Source organism: Hemitrygon akajei, chromosome 25, assembly GCF_048418815.1.
Source record: "Hemitrygon akajei chromosome 25, sHemAka1.3, whole genome shotgun sequence".
Taxonomy (NCBI): Eukaryota; Metazoa; Chordata; class Chondrichthyes; order Myliobatiformes; family Dasyatidae; genus Hemitrygon; species Hemitrygon akajei.
In genome coordinates, this window is record NC_133148.1 from 6,912,420 (window position 1) to 6,937,784 (window position 25,365).

The 25,365-nt window shown below is 42.0% G+C and overlaps 1 protein-coding gene across 2 annotated transcripts in view; it reads left to right on the forward strand.

Annotated features, from left to right (window-relative positions):
• The window catches only part of LOC140716353 (symplekin-like), a 103,184-nt gene that overhangs the window by 22,912 nt on the left and 54,907 nt on the right, over positions 1 to 25,365 (forward strand). For both annotated transcript variants that reach the window (XM_073029003.1, XM_073029004.1), the window contains exons 3-11: positions 1,775 to 1,828; positions 4,112 to 4,185; positions 4,289 to 4,415; positions 11,494 to 11,743; positions 13,467 to 13,637; positions 15,785 to 16,024; positions 20,044 to 20,195; positions 20,876 to 21,026; positions 24,374 to 24,572. In XM_073029003.1, coding sequence (XP_072885104.1) covers positions 1,775 to 1,828; positions 4,112 to 4,185; positions 4,289 to 4,415; positions 11,494 to 11,743; positions 13,467 to 13,637; positions 15,785 to 16,024; positions 20,044 to 20,195; positions 20,876 to 21,026; positions 24,374 to 24,572 — 1,418 coding nt within the window. The remainder of the gene's footprint in view (positions 1 to 1,774; positions 1,829 to 4,111; positions 4,186 to 4,288; positions 4,416 to 11,493; positions 11,744 to 13,466; positions 13,638 to 15,784; positions 16,025 to 20,043; positions 20,196 to 20,875; positions 21,027 to 24,373; positions 24,573 to 25,365) is intronic.

The window sequence follows — 25,365 nt, forward strand, 5'->3', positions numbered from 1 at the left end:
TATGAGCTAGAGGATACTGTACTTTGCGGAGAACTGGGTTAACAATCACTTTAAAGTCTCCACATATGTGCACCTTGCTTGGTTTTCCTGTTTGTGCTGGAGGTTTTCTTCATCACTGGAATAGGTGTGGTCCATTCACTCCAATCCACCTTTGACAGGACCCCAGTCTGCTCCAGAATTTTCAGCTCAGCCTCTACCGTAGGACGCATTGCGTATGGCACTGGTCTGGCTTTGTGAAATTTTGGACATGCATTTTTCTGCATTCTTTGTCTTTAAACCAACAGTCCTCAGGGTCATGCAACATGTTCCCACAACGGTAACATTTCTTTCCTTCATTTCTGTTCAGTGACATTTTATTTGTAGCATATTCCAAAGATTTTTATTGTATATCTGAAGCACCCCGTGCTGCTATTTCCAATGATATTGCAATGTTCCAGGCTTTCTCTAAGTTAAGGTCTTTTTCACACAGGAGCTTCTTCTGTGTGGTTTCACAGTGCAAGCCAGACACTAACCTGTCCCTCAATGCATCAGATTGACCTGCTCCAAATTGACAGTGTTCTGATAATTTGCACAATTCAGCACAATACAGTCAGCCTTCCTTATCCGTGGGGGATTGGTTCCGGGATCCCCCATGGATACCAAAAAACGCGGATGCTCAAGTCCCTTATTTAACCTGTCCCAGTGCTGTGGTCTTTAGGACCCAGCAGAACCCCGGACTTTATTTAACCTGTATCAGTACGGTGGACCTTAGGACCTGGCGCAGCTCTAAATCCTCAGTGTTTCTGTTCACGAAAATAATCACAATCACGATTGAAAATAAGGTGGAAGTAATAAAGCGATCAGAAAGAGGTGAAACGCCATCGGTCATTGGAAATGCATACGCTACAGTCGGTTAACGATTGGAACAATTTGAATGGATCATGTGAAAGGCTCTGCCCTGATGAAAGTTACAATTATTACTAAGCAATGCAGTGATTTACTTATTGAAATACATATGTTTCTTAAGTGTTTTATATGCATAGAAAGGTAAAATATATACTATATACTAAGAAAAACATTTGACTAACTGACGCTAAATAATACCGGATGTACCTGTTCCGACTTCAAATCCGACTTAAAGATGGACTCAGGAACGGTACTTGTTCATAACCCGGGGACTGCCTGTACTTTTAAATCATCTCTAGATTACTTATAATACCAAATACAATGTAAATACTATGTAAGTAGTTGCTATACTATGTTGTTTAGGGAATAATGACAAGATAAAATAGTCTGTACATGCTCAAACAATTGAGTGCTGGAGAGAGAACTTCCGGGTTTTCCTGATCTACGGTTGGTTGAATCCGCGCATGCGGAACCCACAGATAAGGAGGGCCAACTGTATTCAGAAATGCTTTTATTTTTGCTCTGATTCCGTTTGTGAAATTTAAATTGTTCAGCAATGACCAGTGGTTTGGGGTTTAAATGCTGTTGGGAGAGTGCCTACTATTTGCTTGAATGTTTTGTCAGCTGGGGTTTCAGGGGTTAACAAGCTCCATAGCAGCCAGTATGTTTTTGCTCCCATAACATGCAGTAAGATGCTGGATTTCTTTTCATCAGTAATACCGTTAGCGTCACAATATAACTCCACTCTTTCAATGTAAGTTACCCATTTTTCAATGCTACTATCAAATGCTGTAATGGTTCCAATCATTGCCATCTTTGTTATGTTAATTTAGTCGTTTGCTTCTTGCAGGGAACCGTACATTTTATTCTTTGTTTCTTCCTTCTCTAGGTTCAGGAGCTGATTGTCAATAAGGATCCCACACTCCTTGACAACTTCTTAGACGTGAGTATTTTCGTTCTTCCCAGAAATCAGAGAATTTTCCAGTGGTATTGGTTGAACATCAGTGCTCTCTCATGACTGGAGAGAAATGGGAATGGGGTTTGCAATTCCGTTATGAATACTTAGGCCAGGTGTTGGTGTTGAAGGGTGGCGGGCTGGAGATGTGTCTCTACCTGCAGGTCTCCCTTGGGCAAGGTGTAGCACTGCTTAGCTCCCCCGGGATCAGGGTCATGTGAAGCCATGGGAGCAGGTGGTGGACGGTTGTATGAGCGAAGTCACAAGTCCTGGTTGTGTGACCACTGATGCCAGGCAGACAATCTCTGAAGAGTTTGATAATGGTTAGGGTCATGTGTCTTTTAAAGACACTGGAAGAAAGCAATGGTTTTGAGCTAGTGTTTAGAAATGTCAATGGAGTCTGCATCCCTTATAGTTTTAGGTATTGAGTTCCACAGTTCCAGGAGTGTAGTTCAAAAAAGCTGACCTGCCAATTATCTTTTGAGGGCGATTGTTTAAATTTAAGAAGGCCCAAGAGCTCAAGCAGAATTATAAAACAGAAAGATTCTGTGATGTATTCCAGTCCCAGACCATTGAGAGCTTTGAGAACTTTAAAATTAATTCTAAAAGATACAGGAAGCCAATACAGCATAGCTAGGATGGGAGTGATGAGCTCCCTCATTGTGGTTTTAGTTATAAGTCTAGCAGTGGTGTTTTGAATGAGTTGAATCTTGTTAATGGATTACTTTGGGAGGTCAATAAAAAGTACATTTCAGTAATCTAGTCTATTCGATATAAAGGTATGAATTAGTTTTTCAGCAACATTGTGTGATAGAAACACGAGTACCTTTTCAATATTAAATGTAAAAATGCTGCTCTGGTCACTTTCTTTATGTGGGATTTTAAAATTCAGATTTGAATCAAGGATAAGACCCAATATTTCTGTCGCCCGGGACAACTTTCAAACTCTCTCCCTCTCCAAAGAGTCTTGGTGAGTTGCTGTAATGTATATCCACAGCATAAGATTCAAAAAGGCAGCTCACTGCCACCTTCTCAAGCAACTAGGGATGAACATTTAAATGCTAATAGCCTGCGTAGCCCACATCTTTTCACTTATTACAAAATAAGTGACCACTCAGCTCAGTCAGAGTCCATTAGTATCTAATGTTAGGTGGAATCACATTTTGTATCCACAACTAAGTTGCTCTTGTTTCAAAAGTGCTATAAAATTGGTTTAACTTCTCATTTGGAAGACGACAGTACTAGTGCAGTGAAGTGTCAGCCTAGGCTTAATGTTCCAGTCTCTGAAGTAGGAGTTGAACCCTGAACCTGAGTGCAAAACCACACCTTGTGAATATTTCACAATCCACTCAGTGCCCACTAATCAAGGTTTTCAAGGTAATCAAGTTAATTGGGACGTGTCAGGACCAGTACATTTTGGCCCAGTTAAGCGGCTGCTCCGATTAGCCCCAGTTTCATGGAAATTAAAGACAAACTATTGTTTATCTGAGTAGCATTTTACATATTTAACCAAAATATTTAAACATATTTTACATTTATACAAAATACACAACAAATTAGAACACTGCCAATAGTAATACAGTACTATAAAACTGTATTAGTACCTAATAGTTATTGACAGATGAATTAATCTGCTGTGTTCTTTTGAATGACTAAATAAACAAAATCAGCACACATACTTAGTGCAGATAATCAGCTACCTTCATACAATGCTATCAACAATTGCGTCCTCCAAATCTTCATTTTCCTTGTAACATTCAAGATTATTGTCGATACTTTCATTAATTCCTAACTTGTTGAACTAGTGTAATTGTTCCATTTTCACTTTTGGCTGACTCTGCCATTTCTATGCCTGAATACTTGAAAGTGTAATGAATTAACCAGTTTTGAATTACCGTACTTTACTGCTCATTTCTCGTCCAATGTCAGTGACAAAAATTGATGCCTTTTGAACACAAACTCATGCAACTGACACTATTTAAAGCTCATTGCTCTAAGTATGGTGTAGTGTCTAATGGCCGTGCAAGTGCACGTGACTGGCACTAGTCAGAAACTGTTCGGCACGGTGTTCTGCCTCAATTCATTGGCATAGCAGGGAATCCCGGCTATTTCCTTGATTTAGTTTTAGTGTCATTTGGCCTGGTACATGTTGAATGACATTTAAACTGAACTTGAATTTGAGAACACTTGACAATGAATCTAGTACATTGGTGGTGTGATTGCTTATTGCTGTAATGCTAGTAATTAACAAATCAATTTCATTGTTTTTAGGAAATGATTGCATTTCAGTCAGATAAGTGGATTGATGTTCGTAAATTTGTGATTGGATTCATGGAAGAGGCATGGTTAGTACATCTACTGGTATTTTAAAACTCTTCTTTCTACTTTTAAAGCTCACTTCATTCCTGACTCTGTCTCCACCTTTTCATCACCCCCCCCCCACTCCAGTAAGCGTGACAATGAGCTGCTGCCAAAACTAATTGCCAATCTCAACATGCTGCTAAAGGATGAGAACGTCAATGTGGTGAAGAAGGTCATTTTGACCATGACACAGCTGTACAAGGTGGCACTGCAGGTAAGAAATACATGCGTCATCGTTTTTCAATCTTTGTGTGTCAGCCACAGAAAGCTTCAGTATTGAGACCTGCTCTTCTGTTAAATCAGTAGCAGGAATGTGACTGACTAAAACTGAAACACATGGAAGCTGCAATTAGGAAATATAAAAGTCTTTTATTCATACAGCAGAAAAATGAGGGGTTGAGGCGGGCGGGGGAAGAGAGAAAGAGAGAGAGAGAGAAAAATAGTATGAGAATGAATCCTACTCACCCAACTTATATTTTAGACCATAAGACATAGCAGCAAAATTAGGCCATTTGGCCCATCATGTCGGCTCTGCCATTCAATCACGGCTGATCCTTTTTTCCCCTCCTCAACCCCATTCCCCGGCCTTCTCCCTGTAACCTTCGATGCTATGTCCAATCAAGAACATCAGTCTCTGCCTTAAGTACACCCAACAACCTGGCCTCTGCAGCTGCTTGTGGTAACAAATTCCACAAATTCACCACCCTCTGGCTAAAGAAATTTCTTTGCGTCCATTTCTGTTTTAAATGAATGCCCCTCGATCCTGAGGCTCCCCCATCGTGGGAAACCAGAGCCGTCAAATGTTCCTCCTTTCATTCCCACAATCATCCTTGTGAACTGCTTGTGGACCCTCTTCTTAGATGAGGAGCCCAAAACTTCCACAGTACTCATGGTGAGTCTTCAACAGTGCCTTATAAAACCTCAGCGGCACATCCCTGCTCTTGTATTCTAGACCTCTTGAAATGGAAATGAATGCTAACATTGCATTTGCCTTCCTCACCACCGACTCAACTTGCAAGTTAACCTTCAGGGTGATCTGCACAAGGACTTTCAAGTCCTTTTTCATCTCAGATTTTTGGATATTCTCCCCGTTTAGAAAATAGTCTGCACATTTATTTCTACTACGGAAGTGCATGACCATGTATTTTCTAACATTGTATTTCATTTGCCACTTTCTTATCCATTCTCCTCTAAGTCTTTCTGCAGCCTACCTATTTCCTCAACACTACCTGCCCCTCTACCAATCTTCATATCATCTGCAAACTTGGCAACAAAGCCACGTACTCCAGCATCTAAATAATTGATACACCGCATAAGATGAAGCTGTTCCAACACCGACCCCTGTGGAACACCACTAGTCACTGGCAGCCAACCAGAAAAGGATCATTTTATTTCCACTCGCTGCCTACTACTAATCAGCCAATACTCTAACCATGCTAGTAACTTTCCTGTGAAACCATGAGTTTGAACTTGGTAAGCAGCCTCACATTGGGCACTGTGTCAAAGGTCTTCTGTAATCTCCTCAAAGAATTCCAACAGTTTCATCAAGCAAGATTTTCCCTAAAGGAAGCTATGCTGACTTAGTTCTATCTTGTCCTGTGTCACCAAGTATTCCATAACCTCATCCTTAACAATTGACTCTAGCTTGCTTCATATTTCACCTTTTCCCTTCTAATGATTCTTTTAGTTTCTCTCTGCAGGTTTTCAAAAGCTTCACAATCTTCTATCTTCCCACTAATTTTTGCTTTGTTGTATGCTCTCTCTTTTTATTTTACATTAGCTTTGACTTCCCTTGTCAGCCATGGTTGTTCTGTTTTTCCATTTGAGTATTTCTTCTTTTCTGTAATACATCTGTCCTGCACCATCCTCATTTTTCCTAGAAACTCATGCCATTACTGCTCTGCTGATATCCCTGCCAGCAGCTCCTTCCAATTTACTTTGGCCAATTCCTCTCTCATACCACTGTAATTTCCTTTATTACACTGAAATACTGCTATGTCATACTTTACTTTCTGCTTATTAAAGTTTGAATACTGCATGGAGGTCAGTGACCAGTGGTGTGCCTCAGGGATCTATTCTGGGACCCCTACTTTTCGTGATTTTTACAGTGGGATATTGATAGGATGTAAGACTGGGCTTAGAAGTGGCAGATGGAGTTCAAACCAGGTAAGTGTGAGGTGGTTCATTTTGGTAGGTCAAATATGATGGCAGAATATAGCATTATTGGTAAGACTCTCGGCAGTGTGGAGGATCAGAGGGATCTTGGGGTCACAGTCCATAGGACACTCAGAACTGCTGCACAGGTTGACTCTGTGGTTAAGAAGGCACACGGTGTACTGGCCTTTATCAATCATGGAATTGAATTTAGGAGCCGAGAGGTAATGTTGCAGCTATATAGGACCCTGCTCAGACTCCACTTGGAGTACTGTGCTCAATTCTGGTTGCCTCACTACAGGAAGGATGTGGAAATCATAGAAAGGGTGCAGAGGAGATTTACATGGATGTTGCCTGGATTGGGGAGCATGCCTTATGAGAATAAGTTGAGTGAATTTGACGTTTTCTCCTTGGAGCGACGGAGGATGAGAGGTGACCTGATAGAGGTGTACAAGATGATGAGAGGCATTGATCATGTGGATAGTCAGAGGCTTTTTCCCAGGGCTGAAATGGCTAGCACGAGAGGGCACAGTTTTAAGGTGCTTGGAAGCAGGTACAGAGGAGATGTCGGGTAAGTTTTTTATGCAGAGAGTGGTGAGTGCGTGGAATGGGCTGCTGGTGGTGGAGGCGGAAACGATAGGGTCTTTTAAGAGACTCCTGGATAGGTACACGGAGCTTAGAAAAATAGAGGGCTATGGGTAATCCTAGGTAATTTATAAGGTAAGGACATGTTTGGCACAGCTTTGTGGGCTGAAGGGCCTGTATTGTGCTGTACGTTTTCTATGTTTCAAGTTGAACTCAATCATATTGTGATCACTTGCTCCTAGGGGCTCTTTTACCTTCAGCTCCCTAATTCATTACATAATGCCCTATCCAGTACAGTTGATCTCCTAATAGGCTCAATGACAAACTGCTTTAAAAAGCCAGCTTGTAGGCATTCAAGTAACTCACTCTCTTGAGATCCATTACCAACCTGATTTTCCCAATCGATCTGCATGTTCAAATCTCCCATGACTATCGTAACATTGCCCTTTTGATGAGCCTTTTCTATTTCCTGTTGTAATCTGTGGTCCATGCTGCAGTTACTGTTGGAGGCCATCAGCATCCTCTTACCCTCGCAGTTTCTTAACTCAACCCACAAGGATTCAACTTCTTCTGATGCTATGTCACATCTTTCCACTGATTTGATTCCATTCTTTACCAACAGAGCCATGCTACCCCCCTGCCGATCTTTCTGTCCTTCCTATGCAACGTGTAACCTTGGACGTAGTAATTATGCTACTTCTGTACAAAGATAACAATAAACTATTAACTACAGTGTCTGAGGAGACTGAAGAAAGCCTGGATTTTGCACATCTGTACTTAAGTAATTGTACAGATCCGCAGTAGACAGCAACTTAACAAGCTACATCTCTGCTTGGTACAGAAACTACACTGCAGAAAGACTCTACAACTTGTAGTCAAATCTGCCCAATACATCACTGGCACCAGTCTCCCCGCCATCAAAGACAAAAAGAGAAAGGTGCCAGAAAAGGGCCAGTAAGTTTCCCACCCACCCAGCTCGTCGACTGTTTGTCCAACGGAGAGGAGGCTAGGATTAACAGACTCAAAACCAGTTACTTTCCCCAAGTAGAAAGGCTGAGCAACACCTTCACTCACTACTTCACCACGACTTTATTATTTCCCATTAGTCACCTTATGTATAGCCTAGTGTCACTTTATGGGCATACAGGTAATCTATCTTATGTAATTGTATTTACTGTGTTTATTAATTATTATTATTGTGTTCTGTATCTTTGTGCATTGGATCCAGAGTAACAATAACAATTAATTTGTTCTTGTTACACTTGTGTACAGGAAATGACATTAAACAATCTTGAATCTTGAATTGCTATAGTCACCTACATTAATATTTTGATTATAGTCAGGTAAGTTTACAGAATGACATGTTTACAATGGTAGCACATCTTGATTTGCAGAAGTCCTTTGTTGCAAAAGCGCCCAAAATATACCCCTTTTGTTACAGCGTCGAGGGATGGCTCCATGAATATACAACTAACAACAAGGTTAAGTGACAAAACAAATCTGTTCTGGACTGTGCATTAAGTGGCAGGATACACCTTTAACAATGCGATAACAACAGGAAAAATTCATCTGGGACGCCTTTACTGTGTGCATTTTCTCTGGGTGCTCAGGTTTCCTCCCACATTCCAAAGATGTATGGATGTATGGGCTAACAGGTTAATTGGTCAATTAGGCATAGTTGTGCAGCTCCAGCTCGTTAAGCTGGAAGAACCTGTACCTGTGCTGTGTCTTTAAATAAATAAAAGTGTCTTCCCCTAGGTAATTTCAATGAGACAGAATCAGAACGTCCCATACCAAATGATTGCTTTCAGTAGCTACAAGGTATCATTTGGAAGTTGAACTGCGTCAGGTATTATTTCCTGAAGACAGTTACTCATTTTAATTAATCCATAAATTCACAACATGGATTAATCCACAAGTTCCATAACCTACAGGTTTGTGAGTACCATGGTAGTATAGCGATTAGTGCAGTGTTTTTACAGTTTGTACATGGAGTGTGTGGATTTCGTCCAGGTACTTTAGTTTCCTTTCACAGTCCAAAGATGTACAAGTTAGTAGGTTAATTAATCATTGTAAATGATTGCATGATTAGGCGAAGGTTAATTCAGATGGCACAGATGGAAAGGCTGGAAAAGCTATTATCTCTAAATAAAATAAAACTAAATAATAATTATGCTATCCATAAATGCATTAACTCCAGAATGATTCCTAGTAGTGTTCTTTTGCATAGCAAAAAAAGTCTGTCTGAGAGTGTAAATAATTAGTTAATGTTGTTGAAGGGAGGATATCAGCTAGCAGGTGCAAATGTATGTAATATTCGATGTAGAGGTCTGAAAAATTTATTAACAAATTCAATAATAACTTTCAAAGTTGTATAAGAACTTAAATGAGTGAAACTTTGTGGAGTTCAGGGGAAGGAAAAGAAGTGCAGGCTACTTGGATATCATCCAAGTGCCAGCAAAGACAAAATGCATTGAAGAGCCTGCTCCTACACTGGAAAATCTTGGCTCAGGCACATATCAGGGTATTTACTTTTTCTTCAGGTTACTTTGAATTCCGTCCAGCATGTTTTATTTTCTAATTCTTTCGGCTTTACTTGTTCTTTCTTCCCTTTCATTTTGTGCTTTTGTCATTCTCTGAATTTGCTAAATTAGAAAATGTGACATTTGCAGATGTGGGAGCAAGGGAGTGTCACAGAGCAAAGAGCTAGCACAGGTGTGATGGACAATGGTTATCCTTATTTATTTTGTGGAGCATCATTGAGAGTCGGCACCAAAATTCAAGTTTATTTGTCACGTGTACATCGAAATATACAGTGAAATGTGTCTTTTGCGTTGACAGCCAACACACACAAGGATGTGCTGGGGGCACCCTACAAGTATTGCCACACATTCCTGTGCCAACAGAGCATGCTCACAATGTTTGGAAGAACACAACAAGCAATAGCAAAACTAACCCCATTCCTCCCTCCCACTTACACAGTCCTTTAACCCCCCTGGAACAGCCTCTAGTCTCTAACAGACTTGGACTTGGGCCTGAAGAAACTGGGCTTTGACCTAAACCAAAGGGAAAGAATTCCTAAGAGGCTGAAAGTATAGATGTGGGGTTCAAATCTAGAGTCGTCTTCTTCGGCTGTCCATCGATTTTCGATGATGACTGAGGTCTGGGCAAGGTTGTATGGAAGACCAGCATTTGCCCATGCTGCAAGTCTCCCCTCTCCATGCCACCAATGTTGTCCAAGGGAAGGGCATTAGGGCCTATACAGCTTGTCGTTGCAGAGCAATGTGTGGTTAAGTGCCTTGCTAAAGGACACAACATGCTGCCTCAGCTGAGGCTCGAACTAGCAACCTTCAGATCACTAGACCGATGCCGTAACCACTTGGCCACACGCCACAAAATCTAGAGTAGTAAAAATGCCAAGTGCTTTTGAGTGGTGTGGAGGAGGGTAGCAAAGGAAGTGGTGAGCCTGAGATGAATTTGAACTGGAGTTTAATAATATAAATGGGATGGCTGCCTTGGTTCATTCTGGAATTGTGTCTAGACATTTTGTCCTCTAGATTGGAAGGAAAAAGGTCAAGAGAGAACATGTGGCAAAAAGTAGCGCAGTTGGCTTGAGATTGACGTGGTTCATTGCTCTTTCCCCTTATTTCTTAATCACAAAAAGTTGCAAAGCTTGCAGGAAATCATCTAGCATCTATGTTCGACAGCAAGATCATGCATTTTGCTTTCCACCAGTGTGCCTGCTGCTTTAGTTATACTGATAGAGCGATTATGCAGTTATTGCTTGAAACCACTTCAGTGTTCCTGTGGCAATTTTTGCGATGCTGGCCTCTTGTGCTTCTCTGATTCTTCAAACTATGTACCATTGGTGGTCACTTGCACTCTCAGGTGCTAAGCTTTTCAATTCTTCTGCTAAAATTTTTCTGTCCCTCTGTCCCACTCCTTCTCAGCACTTTTTGCCCAATGTTTTGGTCACCTGCTCTTTTCTTTCTGGCAGACTTCATTCCCTTTATTAGCATGTTAATCCCTAGAGTGTAGAAGAATGAGAGAAGATTTGATGGAGGTATACCAAATATTGAGGGGCATAGAAAGGGTAAATACAAGCAGGCTTTTTCCACTGAGTTTGAGTGAGACAAGAGCTAGAGATCATGGGTGAAGGGTGAAAGCTGAAATGCTTAAGGAGAACATGAGGGAGAACTTTATTCGGAGGGTGGTGTGTGTGTGGAATGAGTTGCCAGCGGAAGTGGTTTGATTTCAACATTTAGTAGAAATTTGGATAGCTACGTGGATAGGAGGGGAATGGATGCTATGGTCCAGGTGCAGATTGATCGGGCTAGGCAGATTGATAGTTTGCCATGCCTAGATGGGCTGAAGGTCCTGTTTTGATGCTGTGGATTTGTATGACTGGCTCTGACTGTTGAATTCCAAATGCCTTTGTATCTGTGCTCCCTTATCATGTTAACAGTGTTATGTTCAGAGCATTGACTACATATTGTAAGTGCCTTGTGTTTTATTTGCCAAGAATATTTTAACACCTTCTTTGTTTTAATCAGTGGATAGTAAAGTCAAAAATCATCAGTGAAATGGAGGAGGCATGCTGGGATATGGTTAGCGCCATGAAAGATGACATCGTCATGATGCTGGATTCTGATAATGATGGAATCCGGACTCACGCCATCAAGTTCATTGAGAGTTTGATCATCACCCTGTCACCTCGCACACCTGATTCTGATGTTCCCCGACGGCAGGAGAATGACATTAGTCTGGATCGCATTGTGAAAGACCACCCTTTCATTAAAGCATGTGGGTATCTGAAGAGCAATTTGCTCCCTGTTGTCGAGTGGTAAGGATAAAACTGGATTATGACTTTTCTGCAGCTCTGAACTGTTCCCTCATCAAACCTCTGTGCTTTGTGTCAATTTGTTAGCTTGACAGAATCTGAATCTCACTGGCATATGTCATGAAATTTGTTGTTTTGCAGCAGCTGTTCATTGCAATATATAATAAAAATTCCAAATTATAGCAAGTAGTATACATATTAGGTAAGTGTGTGTGTGTGTGTGTATATATAATTGGAGATTCTACATTAGTCCTGTGCTAAAATTTTTGACCTGCTCCCCAGAGTTGTCTCACATTGACTCTCATTCTCACCCTGACTTTCTTCTGTATTCCTGCTCTCTAAAGGCGAGGGAGATGGTGGAGCGCTGGTAGCAGCACATGGAGAGAGTTACAAATTTAATTGTAACAGAGCCATCCAACTGAACTCCACTTCAGTTTTTCTGCATCTTTACAGTCTTTATTATTTAGAGGTACAACATGCATTAGGGCATTCCAGCCCTTCAAGTTGTGCCACCCAGCAACCCCTGACAACCCCAATTTAACTCTAACCTAATCACGGGACGTTTTATAATGATTATTTAACCTACCTGGTAAGCCCTTGGATTGTGTGAAGAAACAACAGCACCCGGAGAAAAGCTATGCATTCTAAGGGGAAAGCGTGCAAAAACTAGAGGACAGTGGGACTGAAGTCCAAACTCTGACATCCCGAACTGTAATAGCATCCCACTCACTGCTCTGCTGCCATGTTGCCCTTTATAAAGCCATCTCTTTATAAAGTTGCTTGTAAATCTTCTTCCACCTTCTTCCAAGGGAATAGCTTCATGGTATTATGTTCAGAAGCAACGTGGACTGAAGCTATTTAGCTCATTGAGTTTGTTCTGGTTTTCAGAACAAGCTTGTATGAAACAATTTTCAGCTTTTCCCCCTTTTATCAATTACCTTAAATCTGTGCCTATCTGCAGGATTACCCTGATACTGGTGTTTGTGTCCAAGGAGGCACATGGACTGTGGCAAATTATTTCCCTGGCGGGCAGAGAAGGAAGTCTGGGGGGAAAAAACAAAAGCATTGAAGCATTTAGTTGAAATCTTAATATTAATTGTACTGGTGCTTTTACCATTGGACTTGAGCCTTGCAAATTCATATTTTTCACTTGCATGTTTGTAATACAAGAAGCATTTATTGACATTATTCCCTGATCCTGATCAATCTACTAAAGTTCAAAGTAAATTCATTGTCAATGTTCTTGTATATATTAAATACAGTGTCTATAAAAAGTATTCACCCCCCCAAAGTTTTCATTTTTATTGTTTTGCAGCATTGAATCACAGTGGATTTAATTTGGCTTTTTTGACACTGATCAACAGAAAAAGACTCTTTCATGTTAAAGTGAAAACAGATCTCTATAAAGTGATCTAAATTAATTACAAATGAATTTGGCTCCTCTGGTTCAGGAGCCTGATGGTTGAGGGGTAATAAGTGCTCTTGAACCTGATGGTGTAGGCCTGAGCCTCCTGTACCACCTCCCTGATGACAGCAATGAGAAGAGAGCACGGCCTGGATGGTGGGGGTCCTTGACGATGGATGATTCCTTCCTGTGATAGTGCTCTGTGTTAATGTGCTCAGTGGTGGGGGAGGGCTTTACTAGGAATGTGGTCACATGGATTACTTATTATCTTCTTTTTCCAGGTGCACTTCAGGAAGAGGGGAAAATGGCACTGGATCACCTCCTGAAATTTATGGTTCACCCTGCCATCTCCAGTATCAACCTTACAGCTGCCCTGGGTTCTTTGGCAACCATTGCCAGGCAACGACCAATGTACATGTCTGAAGTGATCCAAGCATACGAGACTCTTCATGGTGAGGATGTGAGAAAAAAGATGGTTCCTTTCATGATGTTTCTGATGAGTCATTCTTGCACAAGTCAGCTCACGGTGATTTGTGAACACAGTGTGCAGTTTATCCAGAGGTTGGTGAATCTGTGGAATTCATTACCACAGACGGCTGTGGAGGCCAAGTCATTGAGTATACTTAAGGTGAAAGTTGAAAGGTTCTTGGTTAGTCTGGGTGTCAAAGGTTACATGGAGAAGTCAGCAGTACAGTGATGAAAGGAATAATAAATCAACCATGATGGACAAACTTGATGGGCTGAATGACCTAATTCTGTTCCTGTGTTTATGGTTTTATGGCCTTGCAGACCTCTGGTTGTGTCAGGGTTCTTTTTCCTTCATAACTGAAATTGTTAACAACATGGAACTGGACAAACAGCTGTGATGGGACAGTGAGCAGCCGGATGGCCAGATGAACTGATCAAAACCAAAATAAGAATAACTGCAGATGTTCGATATTCAAAAAGCAGAAAACTTTGGAAATACTCAGCAGATCAGTTAGTGTTTATGGAGGGAAGAACAGAGTTTAATGATTTTGGTCAATGTTGGTTGAAGGATTCTTCTCCAAGATATCAGAGATCGGCCCTGCTACAATTCAAAGTTATCCTGTAATACCCTTTATAGTTCAGCTGTAAGGGCCTAGTTCTGCAAAGAGCAGAATATCTGAGAATAGGATTCCTTCAGTAGCATTCTCCAATTCTACATTGGAGATGGTCCTGGGAAGGTTCATGAGAATGATCCCAGTAATGAAAGGTTAATGTATGACAAGTGTTTGGCTCTGGGCCTGTACAAGCTAAAGTTTAGAAGAATATGGGGGAGTTCTAATTGAAACCTATCAAATATTAAAAGGCCTAGACAGAGTGGATATACAGAGGGGGTATCTCACAGCCTCAGAATAGGACATCCCTTTAAAACAACGAGAAGGAATTTCTTTAGCCAGGTGGTGGTAAATCTGTGGAATACGTTGCCACAGATGGTTATGGAGACATTTGAGGCCACTGCTGCCACTGTCTTAAGTGTCCATGACCCCCAACACTCACTTAGAGGATTACTGAGTCACAATACTGAGTGATAATATAAGAATTAAAAGAAGCATGGTCCATGACCCCTTAACTCTCACTGGACCATTCAGTAAGACATCAGCTTATTTATTTTTAGAACCTCAGTGTCACTCGTGCTTCTTAAAACTCCAAGCATCAAGTAGTCTCTGTTTTGAGAGACTATACTTGGTGATTGAGCACCCTTGTGAGTAAAGAATTCACAAAATTCACCACCATGATGTTCAACATGTAACAGGATGTTGGGGAAGTTTTGGTACAACAGTACAAGATGTTGGTGAGACTGCACTTGGAGTATTGTGTGCTGTTCTGGTCGCCTAACCAGAAAGATGGCATTAAGTTGGAATGAGTACAGAAAGGATTGACAAGCATATTACTGAGATTGGAGGACTTGAGATACAAAGAGAGAATGATGGGCTGGGACTGTTTTCCTTGGAGCTTTAGAAGGTTGAGGCTGAGGTTTATAAAATCATGGGGCAGTTACGGGAAATGATCTTTTTCCAGGGAGGGGGAGTTGAAAAGGGAAACCAGAGGAAATAAGAGTAAGATGAAAATTTATAGGGAACCTGAGGGGCAAGTTTTTCCCACACGGGGTGGTACGTTTATGGAATGAGCTGCTAGAGGAATTGGTAGTGGCAGTTACAATTACTATGTATAAAATACATTTGGATAGGAAAGATTTAGAGGGATATGGGTCAAGTGCAGGAAAATAGGATTAGCTCAGGTATACAACGAAGTTGGCATGGATGAGCTGGGTGAAGGGCCTCTTTCTGCGGTGTATAACTGGCACTCTGCCAGCTTGTGTTCAGTAAGTTTTGCTGAATTTGCTGTGGTTACTCAACTTATTTAGTTTGATTTGCCCTAGCTACTGGTGACTGGCACATCTCCACTGCTAGCTTCAGTGCCATTTCTTTATGATTCAAGCCTGTTCCTTCCCAGCCTCCTAGGTTTGATGAGCATAGCTAATTGTGGGGCTTGTGTGATAGCTGCTGTCCTGGTTGTGAGGGAGGAATTTGTGCTGTACAGGTTCACATCTTTCACACCTGATTTCTGGTTCCAGCCAATCTGCCGCCGACGCTGGCGAAGTCGCAGGTCAGCAGTGTACGAAAGAACTTGAAGCTGCACTTATTGAGTGTCCTTAAGCACCCATCCTCCGTTGAATTCCACGCACAAATCACTACACTTCTGCTGGACCTCGGCACACAGCAGCAGGAGATCGCTCGCAACATGCCCAACCTGAAAGATATGCGGAAACGTCACCGCGAGGAGACTGAGCAGGGCCTCAAGAAAATCAAAATGGGTAAGAGGGCTGTCACCCAAATTCATGAACTCTCTATGATTGTGTTCTGCCTGGGGAAGAGGTTGAGGTAGTAAACTGTGATTCAAAAACAATTCGTGATGCAGAGAATCTGCATTTAGTGTGACAGTTGCTTCATAAATGCTGCTTTAGGTCTGCTTTCTGTTAAATCCTTGAGAGACGTTCTTACACTGAAATATTTCTAACTTTGAATTCTTTGAAATTGTCTATTTGATCTTGGTATTTTTTTACCTTTTTTATCAGTTTTTATGGAGAAGGATTTCTTTTGTGAAACCATTTCATTTAATGAATTGCACCAATTATTCAAACTGGTGATTGAATTTAGTAAAGTATGAGAATGCATTTGAAGAGGAACAAAGTGAGTGCGTGTCCAAGGGTCTTTCAAGAATTCGTTCCTTTATTAGCCAAGGTGTAGAATATACCTCCTTCCTCTTCTCCCATGGCCCACTATCTTCTCCTATCAAATTCCTTCTCCAGCCCTTTATCTTTTCCACCCACCTTGTCCTTCTCACCTCTCCACCTTTTTATTCTGGCGTCTTTCCCCTTTTACCAGTCTTGATGAAGGACCTCGGTTCACAATGTTAACTGTTTTATTCATTTTCATAGCTGCTGTCTGACTTGAGTTCAAGCATTTTGTGTGTGTTTCTCTGCAGAACCTCTTGTGTTTATAAAAGCAAGTAGCTAAGTTAAGATTGTTGTAATGCTATTTAGACCACGGCTAGGATTAGTTTCTGTAGAACAGAAGAGACTAAAAGGAAATCTGAATTCAAAGTTGAGGAGCCAAAATAAATTTCTTTTAAGAATGGTCAAAGAGGCATAGTTTTAAAGTAATTGATGTTGTTGAGATAAAAACAAATTTTTTCGGAGAGTGTGGGTCTGGAAGTCACAACTTGAAGGTTGATAGAGGTAGAATCCTCCATATTGATGTATGCTTGAGCACTGATTGTCAGGACTGGTGAATGTAATGTTGAAAGATGAAAATCTGGTAAAAACAAAATGTGCTGCATAGCCCTAGAACAATTGAACGCAGAACAGCATGGCACAGGGTAGGCCATTCTGCCCATGATGTGCCAATTGTGATAGAGTCATAGAGGAGTACAGCATAGAAACAGGCCCTTCAACCCATCTAGTCCATGCCAAAACCACTCACTGCCTACTCCATCGACCTGCACCAGGACCACAGCACTCCAAACCCCTACTATCCATATGTACCTATCCAAACCTCTTAAACGTTGAAATCGAGCTCGCATGCACCACGTACTGGCAGCTCACTCCACACTCTCACAGCCCTCTGAGTGAAGAAGTTACTCTGGATGCTGCTGTCTTGTGACAGCGCTCCATGCAGATGTCATTTATCAGCCTAACAGCCCCAAGATCCACCAAGCTGCCTGCTTCCACTGCTGACCATCATGACCCTCTCTGCCCTACATGTCACCTTTAAACACTTCCCACTCTCACCCTACATACTCAACACACATCCTCTGGTGATTGCCATTTCTACCCAGGGAAAAGATTCTGTCTATCCTATCTATTCCTCTCATCTTTTTCAAAACTTCTATCAGATCTCCCCTCAACCTCCATTTTAGCAAGAACAACCCAAGTTTTTCCAACCTTTGTAGCTCATTTGCTGTTATCCAGGTAGTAGCTTGGTGAGCCTCTTTTACACCCTCTATACAGTCTCAACATCCTCCCAATAATGGGGTGACCAGAAATGCACACAATACTCGAAGTGTGGTCTCATTAAGGTTTTATGTGGCTGCAGTGTGACTTCAGAATCAGGTTTAATATCAGTGGCACATGTAGTGAAATTTGTTGTTTTGTGGCAGCACTACTTCCCAATACTCAATAATAAAAATTATAAACATACATACATCCATTCAGAAATCTGATGGTGGAGGGGAAGAAGCTTTTTCCGCGTGCGTGTGTGTCTTTGTGTTTGTTCTTCACGACCCTGTACTACCTCCATGATGGTAGTAATGTGAAGATGGCATGTCGTGGGTGATGGGGGTCCTTCATGATCGATGTTTCCTTTTTCAGGCACTGTCTTCTGAAGGTGTCTTTGACATTAGGGGGCCAGTGCCCATAATGGAGATGGCTGAATTCACAACTTTCTGCAGCTTTTTCCAGTCCTGTGCAGTGACTCCTTCATGGCAGACAGTAAGGCAACCAGCTAGAATGCTGTCCATGGTACATCTGTAGAAGTTTGCGAGTGTCTTTGGTGATATACCAATTCCCCTCAAGCTCCTAATGAAATTTAGCTGCTGTCGCGACTTCCTTGCTCTTATACGCAACACCTCCTATTTTGCACTTTTTTTGTGATTTCTTGAATGTGACACAAATGGGATGGATTAAAAGGGCAGCGGTTTACTGAGAGTTGTGCAGAACAATGCATCATGTGCAGTGTTACCCAGGGGCAGCTAACAATATATTTTCCATCTGAAAGTAGTTCTGTAGTTTTCAAAAATACATACATGGTGACGGGAGCTTCAGTAGTTTTGTAGCCTGGAGGAGGAAGCTGTTTCCCATCCTAACAGTTCTTGTCTTAATGCTACAGTACCAGCTACCTGATGGTAGGGTGTCAAGGAGATTGTTGGACATTGACTAACGCTCTTGGGTAGAAGTTGATCACAGCTTGTTTTGTGTTCTTAGTCTGAGCAGAAAGTTGGTAATTTATTTATAATTAGGTCTGATAGGAATTTTAAAACCTTGGAGAACTCATTCTGTACCTAGATCACCAACTGCATTATTAAAATATACTTCACAGACCCTATATCCCAATGATTTTGGCAGGCAAATAATCAGCGGAGAGGTTGGGAATTTGCTGAGGCCATCACAGGAAGGGAAAAAGATGTTTAATAATGTCATGAAGTTAATCGGAGCATTTATCTAGAGGAACACTGGTTAAGACGTACTTCTGTTTTTTTTTCTGGGACATTGTGGAATTTAGTTCAAGTGATGTCGAGCAAGAATCTGAAATTGATGTTTCAGTAATTGAAATTGGGGGGAAATGCATATATTGGACAGCTGAAATAAAAGCAGGAAAATGTTGGTTGGTGAATTAATTGGGCACTGTTAAATTACCCTTAGTGTGCGGGTGAGTGACAGAATCTGGCTGGGGAGGGGGGTTTACATTACTGTCTGGTATGGAGTGCATAGCATTGGAAAAATGTACAGAGAGTTGTAAGCAGCACACACAAAATGCTGGAGGAACTCAGCAGGCCAGGCAGCATCTATGGGGGAAGAAAAGCAGAGTCAGTGTTTTGGGCTGAGACTCTTCAGCAGTTGTAACCTCAGCCAACTCCTTCGATGAGGGCATCTTCAAAAGGCAATGCCTCAAGAAGAAGGCATTCATCATCAAGGATCCCTTTCACCCAGGACATGCCCTTTTCTCATTACTACCATCAGGGAGGAGGTACAGGAGCTTGAAGACACATTCAATGTTTAAGGAACAGCTTCACCATCAGATTCGATCAGAATCCACCATCAGATTCTTAAACCTGATTCTAATTCTGCTGGGAACATGGAGAACAAAATGGGTTGGCTGAAAGTTAGGATTAATGAAAGTGAGCTCTTGTTGATTGGCAAGGTGGGCTGAAGGGCCTTTTTCTGTGCAATGTTACTCTGAAAGTAGAAAAAGATTCAGGATTCCTTCAAGGATTACTATGGGGAGAAACACGTGGAAAATAGAAGTAGTTCATGTTTGAGATTGTCAAATGAGTTTGGTTTCCACAGATGCTGCTCTGGGATTTCTTATTTGATATCACTGCACCTTTCATTGTGGTGCCTGAGGAAGTGCTGAGCAGCCACTCTGTTCCATGGTCTTGCCTGTAAACCTGACATTTCAAAAGCCTAGACACCCCTGTGGAGTATATTGCTGCATTCTATAATGTGGCAGCAAGGGAGGGACTCACTGAGCCAAAGTTGATGCATAGCTACCCTTTGTTTGCCCCAGCTTCACAAGAATTTGTGCACATTGTAAGTGGTAATTGTGTTCCTGACAGAACCTTTAGGAGAAGATGATGAAGACAAAGATCTTGAGCAAGCGTCAGTTTCCACTGTTAAACCGTCGTCATCCCAGAACACACAGTCTGCCATTGACGTCACGGCACAGTTTCTCATGCCTCTACTCTCGCCAGAGAATGTGGCGAATTTGGTGAGTGCAAAGTTACCAAAGATCCTCTCCTCCATGGACTCTGTCTATACTTCTAATTGCCTCAGTAAAGGCACCAGGATAATCAGCCTCTCAAGGCATTCTCTCTCCTCCACTCTCCCTTTGGGCAGAAGGTGCAAAAACCTTAAAGCACATATTGAGAATGTGCTGAAGCTCAAGGATAGCTACCCCACTGTTATCAGAGTCTCGTATGATAAAATTGACTTTGAGTAGTTGTATTTCAAGGCTTTATTGGGGATAAAGGCAATGTGGAATGTATAGGATATGTCTATCAATTCCTGTGACAAAATATGGTAGCCATGTTAGCATAGCAGTTAGAGTGATGCTATTACAACTAAAGTTCAATTCTGACATTTTCTGCAAGAGTCTGCACTCCCCATGACCACGTGGGTTTTCCCCAGGCACTTCAGTTTCCTGCCACAGTCCAAAGATGTACCGGTTAGTGGGTTAATTGGTCATTGTAAATTGTCCCGTGATTAGTCTAGAATTATATTGGGGGGGGGGGGGGGCTGTGCAGTGTGGCTAAAAAGACCAGAGAGGCCTATTTCGCGCTGAACCTCATAAATAAATAATGTTTAGGATTTTTCAGGTATGATACCAAGTACAGTAGATACCTTTGTGGTGTGTGGGACCCGTAGTGAACCCCTTGCTCTTTGTTTCAGGTTCTGATCAGCATGGTTTATTTACCTGATGTGATGCCAGCCTCTTTCCAGGCTACCTATACCCCTGTGGAGTCAGCAGGAACAGATGCACAGATTAAACATTTAGCCCGACTCATGGCCACACAGATGACATCGGCAGGCCTTGGACCAGGTAACGAGAAAGTTCTTGGACTTTCCATGGATTTTGTTAGCACAAGACCAGTATTCATTCATTGCTTTGTGCTCACGTTTTTATTTAGATGAGGTTACTGTAAATATTACCAGCAGTAATTGATACATTAAATTGAGAACATAAGAAATAGAATCATGAGAGAGGCACCAAGTCCCTTGAGCTTGTTTTTCAGTGAGGTCACAATCTTTTACCTCCGCAGTGTTTCTGTACCGATCTCAAATTCCTTGATAACCTTAACATCATAAGATGTAGAAGCAGAATTAGGCCATTTGGCCTGTCATGTCTTCACCAGCATAAAATCATGACTAATTTATTATTCCTGTCAACCTCGTTCTCCTGCCTTCTCCCCACAACCTTTGATGCCCCGACTAATCAAGAATTTATCAACCTCCACTTTAAGTATACCCAGTAACTTGGCCTTCACAGCTGCCTGTGACAATGAATTCCACAGATTCACCACCCTCTGGCTCAAGAAATTCCTCATTGTTTATCTAAAGGGATGTCCTTTTCTGATGTTGTGCCCTCTTAATATCTAAAATCTCACTGACAGCATCTCCATTGGCTTCTTGGGAAGTAATTTTCAAGATTTTCCATGCTGTGGCTGAAGATGTTTCTTCTCTTGTCATGATTCAGGAGTCAGTAGTACTGGGCAATTTTTTCAGAGCTAATTAGCTCAGAATCCAATAATGCTGGGTCCAATGGACACAAACTGCTGAAGGAATTCAGTGATGGCCTAATGCAGGGTCCTGACCTGAAACATCAGTTATTCCTTTACGTCAGATCCCAATTGACCTGCAGCAGTTTGTTTATTCATTGCTTCAGGTTCCAGCATCTTATCTCCTTGGGCTTCTGTTCATTCACTATCAAATAGAAGAGGAATCTTTACAACAGATGGAGATGTTCACTGGTGCAGACATGTATATCGGTGGCTGATTTTAGATTTTAACTGTCCGTCTTGTATTGCACCAACCTATTATGTACCAGTGTTGTACATAGGACCAACCAGAAAAAAAGTAATTTTATATTTGTTGCTCTGAATTTTCTTTGGAGAGATTTCATCATGATCAAAATTCAAAGTAAAATTTTATTATCAGAGTACATACATGTCACCATAAGCAACCCTTAGATTCTTTTTCCTGCAGGCATAGTAACTGTAACAGGATCAATGAACAACAGCCTGTGAAAATGCAAATATAAATTACAAGTATGAAGTAAAAAGATAGAAACCTTGAAGTAGGAATACCAGGAATAGAATGAGTGTATTCATCCCCTTTTGTTCAAAAGCCTGTTGGTTGGAGAATAGTAACTGTTCTTGAACCTGATGGTGCGAATCCTGAGGCTCTTGTACCTTCTACCTGATGGCAGCAGCGAGAAAAAGGCATGGCCTGGGTGGTGAGGATCTTTGAAGGATGCTGTTTTTCTGTGGCAACGTTTCACGTAGATGTGCTCAATGGTTGGGGGGGCTTCACCTGTAATGTACTACCTTTTGTAGGATTTTCTGCCCAAAGGCACCTGTGTTCCCAAACCAGGACGCAATGCAGCCAGTCACCACACTTTCCACCACACATCTATATCAGTTTTGCCAAGATTTTTGATTATATGCCAAATCTCCACAGACTCCTGAGGAAGTAGAGGTGCAGTCGTGCTTTCTTCGCAATAATGTTTATATGATGGGTCCAGGGTTCAGTTACTGATCCTCTCCATCTTTGATCCTCCAATGGTTACTGGCTCATGGACCTCTGGTTTCCTTCTCCTGATGTCTACAATCAGTTCCTTGGTCTTATTGACATTGAGTGAGAGTTGGTGTTATGACACCACTCAGCCAAGTTTTCACTCTCCCTCCTGTATGCAGTTCCTCCCACCTTTCATACGGCCCACAATAGTGGTGTCATCAACAAACTTACGTATGGTGTTGAGCTGTACTTAGTCACACAGTCATGAGTGTAAAGCGAGTAGAGCAGAGGCTGAGCACACATCCCCGTTGCCATGCTGATGGAGATTGTGGTGGAGATGCTTTAGTCAATCCGATTTCTAGGGTCTGCAAATCAGGAAATCCGTGATCCAACTGCACAAGGGAGTACTGAGGCCCAGGCCTTGGAGTTTACTGATTAGTTCTGAGAGGATGATGGTGTTAAATACCAAGCTGTAATCGATAAAGAGCATCCTGATGTATGCATCTTTGCTGTTTCAAGGTTTGTGAAGAGCCAGTGAGATGGCATCTGCTGTTGCTACAGTAGGCAAATTGGAGTGGATCCAGTTGCCATTCATGCAGGGAGCTGATATGCTTCAAAACTAGCCTCTCAAAACACTGTGATAGGTTACCATGCTCTTCTTAGGCACTGGTACGGTTGAAGCATGTGGGTACCACACATTTCTGGAGCGAGAAGTTGAAGATATCCATGAACACACCAGCCAGTTGGTCAGCACAAGTCTTCAGTACTAGACTAGGTACTCCATCCGAACAGGATGCTTTCCTTGGATTCACTCTGTTGAAGGAAGCCGGCACATCATCTTCAGATACCGAGACCAAAGGATCATTGGGAGACACGGGGGTGTGCAAAGGTTCCTCCCTGTTCTGGTGCTCAAAGTGAGCACAAAAGGCTTTGAGCTCATTCAGAAGTGAAGCTGTGCCGTCCCCTATATCACAAGATTTAATTTTGTAGGAGGTTGTGGTATTCAAACCCTGCCACAGATGTCAAGCATCCCTTATTGATTCTAGTCTGGTCCAGAATCTCCACTTCGCCTTTGAGAAGGTTTTCTGGAGATCATACCTGCATCTCTTGTAGCATTCTTGAATGCCTCTGATCTGGCTCTCAGCGAATTCCAGATCTCATGGTTCATCCAGGGCATCTGATTGCGTTAAATCCTGAGCGACAAACTCATCCACAGCTGTTCTAATAAAGTCTTTTATGACCCTTGTGTAGTATTCAGGTCCTCAGATGTATTCTTGAACGTGGCCTACTCCACTGACTCAAGGCAATCCTGTAACCATTCTTCTGTCTCCCGTGACCACCTGACCAGTTGTCCTGATCTCTAGAGCCTTGCTTTTCAGGCTCTATTTATGTAGGTAGTCAAATTACACCATGGGGAATTTTTTGCAGTAACCTGAGGGAGTCTCAGTTTAACTGGTGACTGGACACAGCTCTCTCAGTATTACAGTGAAATGTCAGCCTGCAATTGTGCTGATGTTTTTGCAGAGAGTACAAGCTGCCTGTCATTGACCATGCTGTTTTTGTCGTTGCTATTTGGTTTGATCTGGAGGTAAAATGTCAACTTTCTCTCTCTAGAATGTGGTTGTTCTCACTGGCCAAATGTTTTTTCCTTAGGTGTTGACCAGATGAAACTTCAGGCAGATGAAGACATGAAACAAGGGAAAGATGGTAAATCTGACATTAGACGACGTTACTCCATGATGCGGGGGCAAGGCCAAGCTATCTCTGTTGTTGGGGCACCTGTTCACTTCTCACAAGAGGAGATGCAAGCAAAGAGACGACCAGAACCCATTATGCCTTCAAATCAGTCCAGGTAATTGGTCAATGCACCAATTTGGGAAATCAGTTTTCATATGGGTTTGTTGCACAGGATTCAAAGGTACATTTAATGTCAGAAAAATGTATACAATATGCATCCTGGAATGCTTTTTCTTCCCAACCATTCACGAAAACAAGGAGTGCCCTGAAAGAATGAATGACAGTTAAATACTAGAACCCCAAAGTTCCCCACAGCTTTGCTCCCTCCCACACGTAAGCGGCACCAAGCAACAATCCCCCCTCCCCCATTGACAAAAAAAAAGCACGGAGCACACAAGCGTGAGCAAAGCAACAGCAAGGACACAGACCTGCAGTACCCCAAAGACTACCACAGACTCTGTCTCCGTTATAAGGGAGAAAGAGTTGTCTCCGTTTTCACAGCAAGAGGGGAGACATAACAAACAACTCGCTGGTTTACGATGCTAAAAGTCCATTGCATTGCTTTTTCTGAGCTCTGTACCCAAAGATCTCGGGTCTCTGGGCATACTGCTGTAGATCTTCCAACTCTCCTGATGACACACTGATCTCCTGCTGTGACACTGACCTTCGATCCGCCTGTCTCCAGAGCCACAAGATCTCGGTCCTCTAAAGGCGAGCTGAGCTCTTAGGCCAAGCCCTTGGTGTGCCGAATAGTGGTCAGTTGTGAAACTCTGAGAGCAGGTCCCATTCCCTCAAAGAACCATAGTCAGCATGTAACTTCAGGTGAGGGTCTTCAAAAGAACCCTGAAAGGGAAAAATGGAGATATTAAAGATGGGAATAGAGCTGTTTTCGAAGATACAAACAAAAG